Raw genomic sequence first — 17,337 nt, 5'->3', positions numbered from 1 at the left:
ATCGCCACCCCACTAATTTCGTATTATACGGAAATTCTGACTTACAGGTTTCTTTCGCATAATACGAAACCGTAGTTAAATGGGGTTCTACTTTAATCATTGTTTAATTTACATATATCTGAACTAGATCAATTTGGCGACGTAATTTCAACTATATCAATTTGAGAGATAATTTATAACATGAACACATTTCTAGAAATTAAAAATGGACGGACGTATTTAATCTGGTAACCTTATCCAGATTTCGAACACCGAAAAAACAAGCGTTAACTATTGCGATGTACGGCTGTTATTATTAGCAAACAAATCATAGCTTTTTATTATTCATGTCATTCTCAAGTTATTAATTATTTACACAAATCGAAATACATTAATTTGCAGCCATAAACAGCAGAAATGAAATATTTATTTCTTGTAATTTAACATTGTCAGCCCCGAGACTGTGTGAAACGTAAAACTACAGTTCAATGTGCAGTTTTAAACTACGTAAGTGTCCACCGGAAATGGAATCTGGGTTCCCATCAAGATGTGAACGTTAAGCATTTAGCCACATGAGCTCTAAACGCTTACATCAAGGAAACCTAAATAAGTTCACTCCCTTGGGAAGAACCATGTAGATACACCTTGTCCAATTAATTAATGAGATTACTTTTTTCTCTTTCTTTTTTAAAGCAAATGATGGTGCAGGCTGCTGTAAAAGGGCGACGTCTACTGTAAGTTAAGTGTTCCTTTGTTTGGAAAGATTAGGATTTTAGATTTCTGGGCTTTCGGCATCTATGACCATTTAGCCCGTCACATATGAGGGATGACGTCCCTCGGCGAGCACACTATCCGGGGAACGAGAAGGAAGAAAGGAAGCGAATTGGGACCTATGTTAGGTACCAGCCCGGCATTTGACTGGTGTGAATAAGGAAAATCCAGAAAAACCTCATTCAGGATGGCTGTCCTGAAAAAGCTCTTTACACTTTTTCGTCCGAGTGACCCCACCGGGAATCAAACTCGGGACTTCGTTCGCAAAGAAAAGATTGCCAAGTCACGTTAGTGTTGTTATTTAACTATATATTTTGATCACATATATTTCTGATCAGTCAATGGTAATGCTTCATGAAAAATTTACCGTACTCATTCTGTCCTTAGGAAAATATTTCAATTAAAGTTTTGAACTAATGATAAACACCCAGGTCAACCCAACTGCCAACTATGTTAAGTTTATATACCGAATTCCATCTCCCTAACATGAAAGGATAGTGAGACTTAATTTTCAGCGTCCTGTTTAACTCATCTTTTCCCCTTAGGATACACGTTTCAATGAAAATAATATGATAAAAACTCGTCTTGAGTCAGATCTATGTTCCAAAATTCATTTCAAACAGTTCAGCTGTTTCCCATCATGACGAGAGAGAACGACGACGTTCTTTTAATATATTAAGAAAAGCATAGAAATTTCCTCCCCTCCCTTACCTAAAAAAAGTGAAATTTTATAAAACCATTTATTTCTCATTAAGAGTTTATATACGACGTGAAATACTATATTTTTGGCATACGTAATAAACACTCCTCCCCTTCATGATACACACTTACGAAAGTGACATGACAGAATCCCGGCGTACCGTCTGAAGTTCCTATGAAGCGATCGTGCAACTAATACAAGGTGACAAATTCTAAAAGAAAGTAAATAATGCTTTATTTAACACAAATAAAATTAAATTACTATACATACAATCTCCTGACTCATTGCAAAATTAAATTAACTTTTAATAGAGACAATTTATAAAGCCAAGTTAAAAGTGTAAGTCTGCTTTACTAATACGTAGTAAACTCAAATTTCAGTGCCTAATTATAACATTTTTTTCGCCAATGCTTAGCATTTCGATATTTAAATTAAATTAATATATTTAAATTAATAATTCAAGCAATGATTAGAAACAAAATTTAGAATCGACATCAGAACTTACGATACTGGTCAAATTCACGTATTAACTACAAACATTGTATTTTCAAAATCAACAAGCCAAATAACTTCGAAGATTGGTATAATTTTAAGTTAAAAAATTAAGTATGTTTACACGTTTTGGGCATTAAATTAGCCAAAAGGTGAAGGAAATAGAAAGGAATATTAATGAAGTACATATTATGTACATACACAAACTTAATAGACTGTGTATATATACAGGGTGTTTCAAAACAACACTGAAAACGTTTGGAAGGTTATTGCTGACACCAAGATATGACAAAAAAAAAAAAAAGGATAGACCATACTAGGTGCAGAAATCCGTCATTTCGGAGTTACAGGTTGCCGTAAACATGAAAAAACAATGAACTTTAAAGGTCCATAGCTCCAATAATATGGAATCTACCGTAGTCGCGTCAAGACTTCACTTAGGAACTAGTATGTGCCCTATCCAAATATCCATGTTTCAGAATCCTACGGTACTTCCGCAACCGTTTTTATAGAGGTAGTTGGTGAGTACTTCACATTATATGGCCGTAGCCAAACTCCCTCTATATAAACTGTTGTGTGAGTACCCCAGGATTCTGAAACATATATCTGTAGATAGCGCATATATTAGTTCCTAAGTGAAGTCTTGGCCCGACTACGATAGGTCTCATAGTATTGAAGCTACAGATTTTTTTTTCGCGCATTTTTTCATGTTTTCGGCACCTTATAACTCTGAAATGACGTATTTCTGCACCCAGGTTCGTCTATACTTTTTGTCTTATCTTGGTGTCAGGAATCACCTCCCAAACGTTGTTGGTGTTGTTTTAAAATACTATATATATATATATATATATATATATATATATATGTATAGTATGTTTCCAAAACTAGTTCTCTAACAATACTAGCTCTTCTCGCTGGTCCGCTGCCTAGCGCACGCGCCTTTGGTATACGAGTTTGCGGATTCGATTCCAGCTAGGAAAGTCTCGAAATTTGAACGCATTACAGTGTTCGGATTCCATCTTAAACTATAGGTCAACGTTTCGTATAACCTTGGTGCTGAACTCCAATCCATCACCATTTCGGTAACAATACTGTACTTCTTACATTGAAATTTGAGTTTTATATATAAACCATTCATAAAAAGCTTTATTTTTATAGTGTCACAACACACAAAGCTTTAAATGTTACCATGCAAATAATTTCATTATGTACAAAAATCATTTATATATCTATACATGTTAATTTCTATTGTAAAGAATTTTTTTAAAAAGTGATTTGTTTGTGAATATTGCTTTAAAAATTATTCCGTCATATAATACCGCTATACACAACGTAAGTAATAATTTTCACATATTCTTAAAATAATAATAATAATATTATTCCGTGTAACATCAACACATGTATAGATGATATATTGTACATGTATGCACGTTATAAAAAAGAAAAAAATATGACATTACAATTAAAGCTTTACTGTAATATTAAGCTTCAAAGAATTTTACAGCTACATGAAAACTGCTAAGTTATTTATTTTGGTTTTCTGAGGAAGTGCACTTTATTTACATAAACTGTTTACACGAAGCAGACGCTGTTAACCTGCAATTTTTCTTTTCGCATACAATGAAATTTCACGATTTGATACAGCATTTTTTCAGTAGCCACACAATGCTTGTTAGTGTCTACAGCTATAATAGCAATCATATGCGTTTATTTAAAGAAAACTTATCTGAAAAAAAAAAAAAAAAAGTACGGGCATACCTCGAATCAATAATTCTTCGATTTAACGGAATTTTGTACATCTTACCAATAGCTTCTTTCCCACAGTTACTCGTTAGCAGGGTAAGGCATACTTTCCGATCGATTTATAGCTAATTAGCTCGTATATGGTTAATATTAAATCATCACACTGGAGAGCATTTCATTCATTATCATTTACCTTAAAATAAATGAGAGTTCACGAAGAAGATACAAAATGGACTGATATACTTATTTTGCTTTCTATTTTTAATAAATTACAGCGAATACATCATTTTTATACTTTATCTTCCCCAAAAAGACAGTAAGAAGGATTGAAGACGGCACAAAGGTTTTTCTCAGAGCCTTCTTCAATTTACCTGACGTATATGAGATTGTTTGTCCATGTCTTGTACCATAAATTGGCACGAACAAGAAACATTTGTACATAACGAGTGAACATTTCAGAGACGTCAAATAGTATTCTTGCTTAGGGCCTCCCAAAAATTTAAAAGAAGATGTGTACGTGACATTATTTTCTATAACTGAAAGTCAAATTAACCACTTAAGAAAAAGGAAATGGACTCTCTTAACAAGAATTGTTTCCACGTCACTGACACCTTCATCACAGAATTTGAAAGAAGTACACCATGTACAAATAATACTTCCTATCAACCTGTCAATTACACCGCATTTATGGAAAAATAGTGCACATATATTTTAGTTGAATACGATTTCCCCTCCTCCCAAACACATTCTATTTTATTTATTTATTTTTTTATTTAACTTTTATTAGCTCAACGACTCGACTTTTAGCTTCTATCAGCTTGATAATGCCACATACTAAAGGGCAAAATTTGATGTCCAATTACATTCGTGTAAAAGTAATGCGAATATTTAAGATAAGTGATAATATTTACATTTGTGATCGCCTTTAACTTTAAGAGCCAATGTGCATTTTGTGCTTACGTAACTTCGAGATATGCCTATACTTTATAAATCTACGTTTGGTTAATTTTGTTAATAAAAAGAAAGAAAGACAGAGAACCCAAGAACGGCATTTAAGAAAATAAATATATAATCTGAATACTCCTCTAGATTCATATACTACAGAGGACAGAAAAATACTTACCGGTAGGTTCTTTGCACTGTCTATAAACACCATTAGTAATGACGTACTCATTGAAGTCACTCTCAGTAGCTGAGTTTCCATCAAAGCCTTAAAAAGAAAATTAAGAATTTACTTTGTAACATGTATAAGTATTTTATTTTAATATAAACACAAAAGCTAAGCTATATTGCAAATATTTTAATCTTAAGAATCCCAACATGTATGTTATGACAGAAATTGCGTTTTTTATAATGCACATACACATACATACTACATTCCGCTCACACAATGAAAAAAAAAAAAAAAATTAAGAATAAAATACAGAAACCGTCTGGCACTTTGTTTAATTAAAAGATATGAATAGCTTGAAAGTGTCAATGTGTTTATCCCAACGAGATTGTTCTAAGAATTGCTGCTGCTCGGTCGTTCCAAGTGCATTAAACTCACATCTAATATTAAACAGATCGCAAATCATGGGTTGACCAACAAATAAATCCTATCCCTCCATTATACCGATTTTCGGACTTGTAGCGACCAGTGACAAAGAGCAGTAGTACCAGCAAGTCTTGAAATGATCTTGTTGGAATAAATATATTGACTCTATATAGTTAGTCATATTATCTAGTTAAACCAAAGAATCATTGTTTCAGGATATATATTTGTTTATATTGAAGCAGAGAACTGTAGGGCAATCTAATGATTTTTAAAAGAAAGTGCACTTGTCTTTACGCATGCGATTACAGTTTCAAATCCGTCTGAATAACAGTATCCACTAAACTTCGAGGTTGAGAAGAAAGAATAAAATGTACTTTCATTCCTTTAGTTTGTCATAACAAAATATACGTTTAATTAACTTACTGCTTTTAAGGCACTGGGATCACTGCTTAAAGTAAGCCACGCCATTCTAAGATGAACCATTCCATGCTTTGCGTCTTCCAACGTTACCCACTAAAAAAATAATGTAAAATTAGGAATCTTTTAAACGGATAGGTAGAATATGTTTAACTGCATATCCTTTAAAAATGAAATTTACGTAAAAACAATCGTAAGTCGTCAAATAAATGAATACGCAGGCGAGTCACATTGGACAGTTTTATACAATGAATGAAGTCAGTTATAGCACTATCAAATAAGATGATTACACTATAGTATCTTAATACAGCTATCTTACAAAATACTAATTGTATTGAAGTAGGACACTTGTATGGCTACATATCTTTTTATATTGGGAATATGTGAGCCTTGGCGCAGTATTAAAATTAGCGTTCATACCTCCCTCATATATGTTAATGGAAAGACATAACCAAGATATGTGAAAAACAAAAAAATACAAACAATTTCATAAATGAGTGGTAATAATAATTAATATTATCACTGGCGCAGCGGCAACGCAGAAATTAGGGATCCTCTATTTCTGGATTCCATTACAAAATCTATCCATTATAAGATATTATATAAAAGCTTCAGTAAAGTTTTCAAGATTTTTCGATCTAATGCAACCCTGAATGAATAAATTTACGGAAGACATTGGTGAATCCGTTGTTTCTTTTTAATGCAATAATTACAGGTACGCGTGACGCGTATAAAACGCGTAAAATATCTTAAAAACAAACAGCAAAGTTCCCACTTATTTGGCAAGCACGAATTCCATGACTTTTCCAGGTCATTACTTCGAAATTTCCACGTCTATATATAATGTAAAAAAGCAAGTGTATTTTTCCTAACCAGATCTACTATGCACGTACACACGTATGTATGGTGTCTGTAGGTAGAGAAGTTTTGCAAAACCATCTAATTTATTCTATAAAAACCCCTACTAAATAGCCGGTAAGACAAAAAGAGAAATGGGTTTTAAGAAGTAAAAATCTGTACTTAAAATTCGGACTTTTCTAGGTTCTTTCACTTTTTCATGAATTCCCTGACTTTTTTTTAGGACTTTACACGAGTAAATTGAATTCTCCGACTTTCCCAGAATTTCCAGGTTGGAGGGAACCCAGAAACAAGCTTAAGTAAACGCACGTAACAAAACAAACGTAATATTTCAAACACTATGTTCAATCAACAACTTTTGCAAACAAAAACCAAATGTTAATATAATTAATTTCAGATTAAATAATTATGTACTAATGGAAATTTCATCAGCAAAAGACATACACTTTATTACTAATGTAAAGCTTTATCACAGAAATATTAACTAACAGCAACACAATAAGTGTATACTTACCATATCAGCTTGTCCTTTCTTAGATACACTATGAATATCAACTGTAGCTCTGCAAATATATATAGATTATTAGTAACGGAAACGAATTTTGTAGGAAACCTTCAAAAATTACATTATAAACTACTGATAAATGATTGAAACATACAATATTTGACTGGTTTTAATTATTGCGACAATCAACATTCTCAAATGATGAACTTTCGACATTTTAAGGCTTTTTCTTAAAATCGTAAATAATATGCTACAATAAAAATGGATTATTTGAACCAAATAAAGATACAAAATAATTATATCTATTCAAAATGTGTATATAAAGGCAAACGTGCACGTTGCATAAAACAGACTATGGCTTTTGTGAACATTAAGGACACGAAAAATACACGCATGCTTGAAATAAGTATCTCATGCTTCATGCCTGATAGAGTTAAATAGATCCCTGCATAACAATAAAAAGAAAGCACATGATCATGAAATTCCTTAACGACATCCATTAGGATCAGCATGCATTCTTTTTACGTTTAATGTGGAGAGAAACATTACCAAACACAAGAAACACTTCAATTCTGGTAAAAGAAATACAATTTGATCGATTATTTATATCTATTTAAGGCTGTAAGTTGAATTTTACACAATGTTTACGTTTCTAAATAATATAATATAATAAGTGAAATGACTCAAGTTTTACAAGCATTATATATATATATATATATATATATATATATATATATATATATATATATATATATATAAAACACTATAATCTAAAATATCAAGTGTTTTCAAGAAATTCCTCATAATTAAGAGGCGTCTTCAGGTTAATTATAACTAACGTCCCGCGTTTTGGTGACGTACTGCTCAACTCAACAAGGAATTTCTTCCAAACAATGCCTATTTTAGAGTTTGTAAATGGTAAGTTTAATATTGCCATTATTAGTATTATTTTATGTATTCTTAAGCATTTCGAAAGAAATGTTGTACTACTCAACCAACACCCTTAATTCACATTGTCATCTTACCAAACACCACTTAATATAAAACTTCTAAGCTGTTCAGAAATGACAAAAGTTCGAATATTCCTAACATCATTGAAATCCTCATTGCTTAGATATGATTCAAAATCAAGGTAATACAACAACATGTATTTTCCGAATGTTAAACCTTTTGATATTCTTGAGTGTCAGTGGCAAAGCATAACCTCATAAACAGAATGAAAGTAAATAACATAAATAATATTACTTAAAAATATGTCTTAATTAGTAAATTATCTTATATGTACACAGTAGTCATTGGATCTGGAACAACGGTTATAGCTTTTTTAAGCATTTACGCATGCTGTACCATGAACTTTATTATAATACGTATATATACCAGGAAGGGAATTTGCTAGCATTTCAGTTTAATCAATGCGAAATATTTTTCTGTGCATTCTAGAAAGTACATCACCGTAGCAAAATTATATCATGTGCAGCTTCCAGTATATGAATTTTTTCTCACACTCCAAGACTAGAAAACGCGAAGAAATTCTTATATGCCAACTGGAAACTATGTCCGAACAATAATTCAGTCGATTACGCAAGTAAATCGATTATAGGAGCTGATAAAACAGACGCTTTGCTATTGGTGAATCTTTTTTAAAATATAAAAAACGTTTGCCGACTCCGACTTCGATATAGCGTAATACTAATAAATGAAGTTGAGCAAAAATTATTTTATCGTAAAAATAAGTTTTTAAATGCTGATTAGTGGACTAAATTTAGATTTGTCTACTAAAAAAATTTACGTTCAAGTCACATCAAAGATATGTATTTATAAGAGGTATGTACGTGGTAAAATGAGAAACCTCTCTGAATCAATGCGTATTATTTGAAATAGTAATCGTCACAACGGAATAATAACTTCATAACTTAGTATTGTCCATCCACCATCACAATACGGCTAGTATTATTATTTTTTTCCATTTCCAACTATAGAAATGGCAACTCGTTTTATGTAATAACATCGGAATACAAAAGGTTTTCGGGAATGATTCCAACAACTTAATAAACACTACAAAGCAAACTACTTTAAAGAAAATACAGTATGTATTCTTTTACTGTTTGTGAAAGAAAAGCGGATCTCTGAAACCCTCTGAAGCTACCACGTATCACCCAATAAACTCAAGATTAAGTTTTCACTTATCTGAAGAAAAGGAGAAAAAAGCGGAGCTATATTTCATTACTCTAAGAAATTCACCAATAATTCACATAAAATTCAAAAACTTTCGAAATGTTCAGTTATTAATTAAAAACAATCATCATCACCACAAAGTACTGAATACCATCAAAAAACCAGTCAATATGCAGTCCAACCCTGTATTGCACAACCATGCACATTATTAAAATTCAATATAAAATCAGTTACACCATTCACAAACATGCTTGAGTTCAAGACGACCAACAAAAGCTGATACCTGACTAAGTCAGTCACTTTTAGTATCTGTATGTCCAACTTACAGAAGTGGTTACGGTATTCAAGTCATAGCATATCACTATTTTTAAATGGTTTCAGAGGGACGCAACCAACCAACTTAGAAAGCGAAGTTTACTATCAAAAGCTTTTCCATTGGTTGAATTTAAAATGTGGACATTGCAGTATTTATAGGTTATCACGTGGAATATAAATCAAATATTTCTTAAAAAAAAAAAAAAACTATCACACCATTTAATACAAATTAAGACGCTTCCAGGGCAGGGCACTGGAGTCCTCAAACTTGTATCTTAATGCTGGAGTTATTGCAATCTTACTTTTCTTCCCTCTTTCTCTATCCACCATATCTTTTTATCATGTTCCTCAAACTACCGTTTATTTTCAAACAACGCCCTAACTAGATTTTTTTTCTTTTAATTATCAACAGTATTGTTCTTTTCTCCTTCACTTTCTCGTATCTCTTCATTGGTCTCCTTGCTATCCAGCTAATGTTTTCTATTATTCTCCATGCCCACATTTTGAAAACATCTAGCATTTGTGTGATATTCACATTTCTGCGCCGAATAGTACAATAACCCCATGCGAAACATTTAATCATTTTTTTTCAGCAATTCATACTTCATTCTTCTTCTAATGATTCCTTTCGCCATTCCTATCCTTTATTTTATTTCCTGGTCATATTTCAGATCTCCATACTTACTTAGGTACCGAGAACCAGTCACCCCTTCTGCTTTCTCCGTTACATCTTTTATTATTTGCCACAGTTTCTTTCGTGTGGCAGTACCCCATTGCTATAGTCTTTTTTTCGTATTTATCTTTCTCCAATCTTCTTCAAAGTTCTCCCCGAAGTTTTCTATCATTATTTTACTTATCGGACTTTATTTCCTAATACAAATCATATTATCTTACGAAGTGTACATTGCGTCTGTCTCCCATCAAAATGTCATTTTCCCCTCAGTAGACCCTCTTCACTATTTCTTCAAAATGTACGTTCAGTAACGTTGATGGGAGGTACATTCCTATCAAACTCCCCTTCCAGTTACATTGTCCTCTGTTTTGTCTTTCCCAATTTCAACCTTCACTGTTGAGATGGTATTCTTCTGCGGAAGAATACTGAAATAGTTCAAACTGTTTTCTTTTTCTTTCTTCAACATCTGCCAAGGTATATAAATTAATACATTATAGTTGACATTCTAAACGTAATGATCCAGCAAGATAATTACTTGAGACAACCCTGTAAGACCTAGGATAACCACTCCACCCCGCCAGTCTAGTGACTAGCAGCATGTATATCTTTAATACACATGGCCCTAGGTTCGATTTCCGGTGGGATTACCTAGGTCTGGATTCCACCTTAAACTACAGGTCCACTAATAATAATGTTTCCCATTGTTCAAGCTTTGCTTTTAGTATATTGTAAATTTGATTTAACACGTTCGCTGCTGAGGACGCCCATCGGCGTCCAGTACTGAATTTGGCATATGCGTAGGACGCCGCTCGGCGCTTGTCCCTGCAGCTGATTCATTTTCCCGACAATACCTGCACTAGCGCTGGCGGGAAAGTGAATCAGCTGCAGGGACAAGCGCTGAGCGGCGTCCTGCGCATATGCCAAATTCAGTACTGGACGCCAAAGGGCGTGCTCAGCAGCGAACGTGTTAAACTACTCACCTAGCAAAACAATACGTTCATTGTAAAAATTATCAATGTGTAACAGTATCGCCAACTATCCACTTTGGTTTCATCAGATACTATCAGTTAGTGTCTGATGAAGTCGAAGTGGACAGTTGACAATTTTTTTTTTTTTTTTCTTTTTAAATAAACGTATTGTTTTGCTCAGCAGCTCGCATTTAAATCAAATATAGGTAGACCTTTCATATAGTCTAGATGCTGAAAAAGAATGCTGCACTTCAATAAACTACCTGAATAGTGTGTCGAATACTCCAGTAATCTGACTTGAACAGTATTTATTTTACACTAGATACAGAAAATAAAAAAATAGTTTTCAATTATTATTAATCAAACAATAGTTGTTATCTTTTTATCCGGATTTCGTAGTTCACATAAATAAAGTGTCGCATAAAATACAATAAATACTTTTAGGAATGAGAGGAAACTGTGGACGTTGTGTAACTTTTTCAAAACTATGTTAGGGAATATTTTTCCTACGTAGTAAATGCTACTTTCAAGTAAAAGTGTTAAAATTAAATATTTATTGCCGTGTACTATTCTAATCTTTGTGACAATCAGAATAAATAGTAATGAAATTTCGAATGTCCGAAAGTATAAGTAAATAAATAAATAAAAACTTGAAATCTACAAACAAATTATCATAAAAACGGCTTCCCACTTTGTAAAATAAAATATGGATGATTAATATAAAAATGTGAATGAACATTTACAAAATAAAGATAAAAATCACATAATATAAGGACTGTCCCAGAAATAAAGTAACTACTTGGAACTGCGTTTATCTACTTCATTGTTTATAAATGGAACTCAGCGTTCTTCTTGACTTTAACATTAGAGCCAAACATATTACAACCCATAAAAAAAAAGAAAAAAACTGTTACTGCTCTCGAAAGAACTTTCGAACTTTGCTTCTGATACCTTGCATTAAGTTGCGCACAGTAGTTTCACTGACAGTACGGACTGCACTGTTCCACATTTGTTTGAATTGCTGGAGGTTAGTGGCAGCCCGACCCTTCTTCCTGAGAATTCGCTTCACAGTTGCCCAGTAACGTTCGATGGGGCGAAGTTGGGGAACGTCTGGTGGGTTTAGTTCTTTCGTCATGAAACACACCTGATTCGTGGTTAGTAGTGCTGTGGTGGCAGTGGCGTAATGGGCTGGGGCCAAATTTGGCCAGAATAATGGGGGAACTTTGTGTTTATGATACAAGGGCAGCAGACGCTTTTTAATGCACTCATTTCTATAAATCTCGCCTCCAATTGTACCATTCGCGTAAAATGTTGAAGTTCTGAGACCACACGAACAAATGGCTTGCCATACTAGCATTTTGGCGTCAAATTTTGACACCTGGATAGTCTTATCCGCATCACTTCACCCTTCATTGCTGTGCAAAACTGGGGCCCGGGCACTGTTTTTGTGTCCATTTTGACGTATGTTTCATCGTACATTAAAATGCATCGAGACGGATTTGTCACTAGGTCGTCATAAAGTTTTCTAGCGCTGGTTTTAGCACGTTGTTTCTGCTCTGCACTCTGCTTAGGCGTTTTTTGCTTTCGATACGATCATATGTTATGTTTCGACTTCATCCGTTGCACTGTTGATTTGGAAGTATGTAACGTTTTGGCTACTTCACGAACTGACAAATGTCTTTTCGTCTTCAAAATGTGCAGAATCTTTCCCTCGAAAGTTTTAGTAGACATGCCTGGTTTTCGTCCTCTTCCTTTTAAATCTTTAATAGTATAATGTTCTCCAAACTTGAGTATCACTTTTCTGACACCAGAGTACGACACATTTACCGACTTTGCGACCCTTCGCATTGAAAGTCTCTTCTGAGTGCGCCATTTGTGCAGAATTAATTTTCGCTTCGCTTCGATAATCCGTGGCATGACCGCTCACTTCCATACACAGAACGACTCTTTGCTGTGGCATTTCAACTAGTTATGTGGCTTTGTTCAGAGCCATCTATGAGATACTACTGCAGCGTCTGTGGAGTTCTTACATGTATTTTCTAGTGGTTACTTTATTTCTGGGACAGTCTTATTTCGGACTTCATTGACAAAAGCAATGTGGAAAACCGTATAAAAATGTATGCCTTTCTTTAATTACTGATTAATTAAACATTGATAATTGTTTCTATTCAACACGAAAATAGAAATGGAATATAATTCATCGCATACATGTAGAATAAGATGATATTTTGGAGAAATATGCCATATATGATGTACCATGTTTAAATACTTTTTTTTAAATAAATATAACTATGATGCAACTGTCTCTCTAGAAAATGAAAGTAAGGTATAATAATAATAATAATTACATTCTAATTAAACGTAAGTCCTAGATATGAAGAAAGAAAAAAAAAGATCCTCAACGTATGTCTAATCTTACTACAAAATGATTAATTTAGGTATTTTGATCTCGATGCATACATTACAGCAGCACACTAAAAAGCGTAAGCACAAAGCGCACAGAACTAGTAAACGTGTGGTATGTTCTAAAAGTTACGCCACCCTGAGTTTCGAAGCATACAATCACAAAGAATGATATCATACGGAAATTAAACTCTTTAAATTGAGAATATTTAGCAACACAGAACACACAAAATTAATTGTCTTTCATTATTTAATGACAATTGGCAAACAGATTGCCAGAGTTGTAAAAAACTGCAAAATAAATAATTTATACATAATGAATTTATGAACTGGTTGCACAATTTTGCCAAAGAAAAGCTTTCACAGACTCCATCATATAAGAACATAAAGTATTCAAATGTAACACCTGACAAATATAGCCAGGCGTAATAAAGATGAATTGTGAAAATCCATGTTTTTCAATAATAGTAGGCAAACTAGCAACACTATTGCTGTCAGATACTACTGATATGTGTTTCATCCCCAGTTAATTAAATATGATATGGTACACCCTGCATAATTTTTGTTTAGCTTTGCTTTTTCCTATTCTATGAGCAGCTGGGATAAATGTTTCCTGCACAAAAATGTACTTATTAAAAAAAAAAACTAAGTCAGAGTTTTAAATTAGAAATAGGTTTCATTTGTTGATGTTACAAACTTCTCTCAATATACAAGGCATGTTTTTTTATTATCTATGCAATTCAAATTACGTGCTTCGAAATACAGAGTTACGTGCCATTAGGACACTGTACAGGGTTTAAATGCAATATGGGAGCAGAAGGCGTTGGTAGTTTTCAAATATTACTTAAAAGCACCCTACATTTAAGAGCCAAATTTCAAGGAAACTTTTGAAAAGAAAGAAGTTCAAACAGAATGACATAAGAACACAGAAGAAGAACACAATCATCATAGTAATTTTGACGAATGAGTGTTTCGCACGTCATCCCCAAACATAGCAGTTAAACATCTGAAATTACCTATATAATTCCTTTGGAATGATTCCTTCATCCTTTCTTAGTAAATAGCTTAACCGTTATTCAGTTAGTTCAAATGAAATCACACAAAATAAAAGAAAGAAAAAAAGCTGCAGACAATTTTTAGAGAAAAAATAGAAAATTAATTCCTCGTATTTCGTGATATCACAACTAAAATAATAATAATAATAATAATAATAATAATAATAATAATAATAATAATAATAATAATAATAATAATAATAATAATAATAATAATAATAATAATAATAATAATAATAATAATAATAATAATAATAATAATAATAATAATAATAATAATAATAATATTTTGTTATTACTTCACCAGAAGTAACTACTTTTTCAACAATAACTCGATAGTTTTAACAGTTTTGGAGCCTAAGTATTTCTATTAATTTATAGACACATTGTAGGTGGATCCATAAGTAAACTTAAACCTTGGAATTTTTTAAAATGGCTTGACGTGTGAAATAGGTAATTTTAGAGAAATTTAATTTTTAGAAAGTAAACTTGAAGAGTTATAGAATTGCTTTCGGTTTTTCTTCTTCTTGTTTTAACTTTGGGATATTAATATTTTCGTAAACAAATGTAGAAGCAAAAAATACCAGCCGCCATGCTAGAAAAATACTATCCTCAACGTTTCTTTTTAAATTACATGTTCCTAAAATACGCGGGAACCATAATCAGTCTTGGATGTTTTGCAATGGAATAACTCTTTCAGCAGATTCTGTTTTCAGATTTTAATTGGGCGTCTATATTTCTATCCCTAAGCCATGTATTTTTCGACTAGTGTTGTACTATTAATAGAACTTTCTTGTGTCTTATTGGTTAAGTAATTATCTCATTGAGTGTGTTTCACATTATTTTTGCATCCTTTATGAAAGTCAAAAAGAAAAGAAAGAAAAAAGGACGACCTAGATAGAAGTTTCATAATTTTAGTTTATTCCAAAAGGATATTACCAGGAACGCTGCTGCTCATAGTAACGGTAATATGACCATGCTCATAATATGACCATGCTCATAATGGTTATATCACCGCTACTATGAGCAGTAGCTGCATGAAACAAACCCCCTTTGATATTGCTGTTTACCGCAAACCGAACATCGGTTGCGTTACTCGTTTCTTTGATATTTTAGGTAGTACTTTCAGATGTCTCATGCTGTGTATGATATACGACCACAATCATATGAGATATAGCTTTAATTTTTTTTATAAAAAACCTAATTAATAGGAATGTTGACTTCATAGATCCCGTTTTTAAACAACAATTAAATGTTCCATATATATTTCTATTATTGAAGGAACTATATTCTTGGAGATCGAATATACTTCGACTCGTATTTTAGAAAATCCATCGGTCATTAGATTTATCAACATCATCTAAAATCAGAGGAAGAGGTAATTAAACCGTAAGTTTCTACTTTCAATCAGTAATTCGCATTTGCTGAAAGAAAGAAATACTAATAGTCATGAATTCGGAAATCTCTTTCGACACAAAAAGTTGGTTCTCAATATACGCTACTAATTATCAACTAGTTTGTGGCTAAAGTTATCAAGCTATTTGCTTAATCTGTGAATTATAGGATTGGAGGACATTCCAAAAAAACTTGCAAATACAAAATTCCCTCAAAATGCTGGTTGCTTTCTTAGTAACAATAGTAGAACTGATAAAAAAAACGATTTTCTTTTCCGTTTCTTCGAAAATATAGGAAACATCGAACTTGTAACTAATATTTCAATTTTCTCACGGATTGTGAGGAACATGAAGTACATACCAGACATTGAGTAAAATCAAAATTCCGATTGCTAAGGTTTAAAAATTCGTCCCGAGATGTCAAGATCTGAAATGAAGCTCTTAAGATCTTCATCATAAGTACGGCCATGAGATTTTGTCTGATGTCACACAGTAAGAATGATATTGAGTTGGGTGTCGAATCTGAAACCTACCGAAAACAAGATGTCAACGTTATCAACAAATAATATATCTAATTGGAATTATATATGGCTACTTCTTATATATTTTAATTACTACTTACTTTTTCTCCGTTTCCCTTAATTCCGCCTACAAAATTGAATTCAGAAATGTCTATAAAGTATTTTTCATGACTATTTATAAATAGAGTTAATATTCTAGAGTATTTTTCGTAAACATAGGCAAAACGAAAACAAAAAAAAGCTTTAAATGATTCGGAAACTACTTACAATATAATTAACAACGTATTGAATATTTTACTCAAACATAAATTTTACACTGTAAATTATTTCGTACAATTCAATTAACCAAAACACATTGCTTACAGCTGAAGATAACGTAAGCACTGCTGTTAGAATTTAATTTAGACATTAATGATGTACAGTAAGCGCTAAGTTTAACAAATATTTGATACGAATAAATACGATAAAATTACTTACTGAATATTCCTACTTCTACTGTGATAATACAGTGATAGCAAACTACTTGTACTGTCTTACAAACAGAAGCAAAAACAAAAGGCTTCCTTTAAGTGTGGTCCTTGTACAAAATATTAAGCAAAACATTTAAAAAAAAAGTCCATTACGGAACAATTACACACGTGACAAAAACCAACAAAAAAATTCACTTAAAAAAAGGACATGGTCAGAAGAAAGACCTTCTTTCATGAAAAAGATTGAAAATAAAATCACATAAGCCTAGAGCCAGAGAACAGAAACGTAGAATTAAGTTTTCCCAACTATTTGGAATTACAATGCAATCTTGAGATAATAAATATGAGTGAATGAGACACG

At 32.5% G+C, this 17,337-nt stretch overlaps 1 protein-coding gene across 3 annotated transcripts in view; it reads right to left on the bottom strand.

The window, feature by feature from the left end:
• The window catches only part of Esyt2 (extended synaptotagmin-like protein 2), a 107,777-nt gene that overhangs the window by 36,793 nt on the left and 53,647 nt on the right, over nucleotides 1–17,337 (bottom strand). For all 3 annotated transcript variants that reach the window (XM_081736340.1, XM_081736342.1, XM_081736341.1), the window contains exons 10-12: nucleotides 7,012–7,060; nucleotides 5,646–5,735; nucleotides 4,809–4,895 (exon numbers count right to left, since the gene is read on the bottom strand). In XM_081736340.1, the coding sequence (XP_081592466.1) occupies nucleotides 4,809–4,895; nucleotides 5,646–5,735; nucleotides 7,012–7,060 (226 nt within the window). The remainder of the gene's footprint in view (nucleotides 1–4,808; nucleotides 4,896–5,645; nucleotides 5,736–7,011; nucleotides 7,061–17,337) is intronic.

The sequence above is a fragment of the Thermobia domestica genome, chromosome 13 (assembly GCF_964235325.1).
Source record: "Thermobia domestica chromosome 13, izTheDome1.hap1.1, whole genome shotgun sequence".
NCBI classification, from domain to species: Eukaryota; Metazoa; Arthropoda; class Insecta; order Zygentoma; family Lepismatidae; genus Thermobia; species Thermobia domestica.
This window is presented reverse-complemented; position numbering and strand designations above follow the sequence as displayed.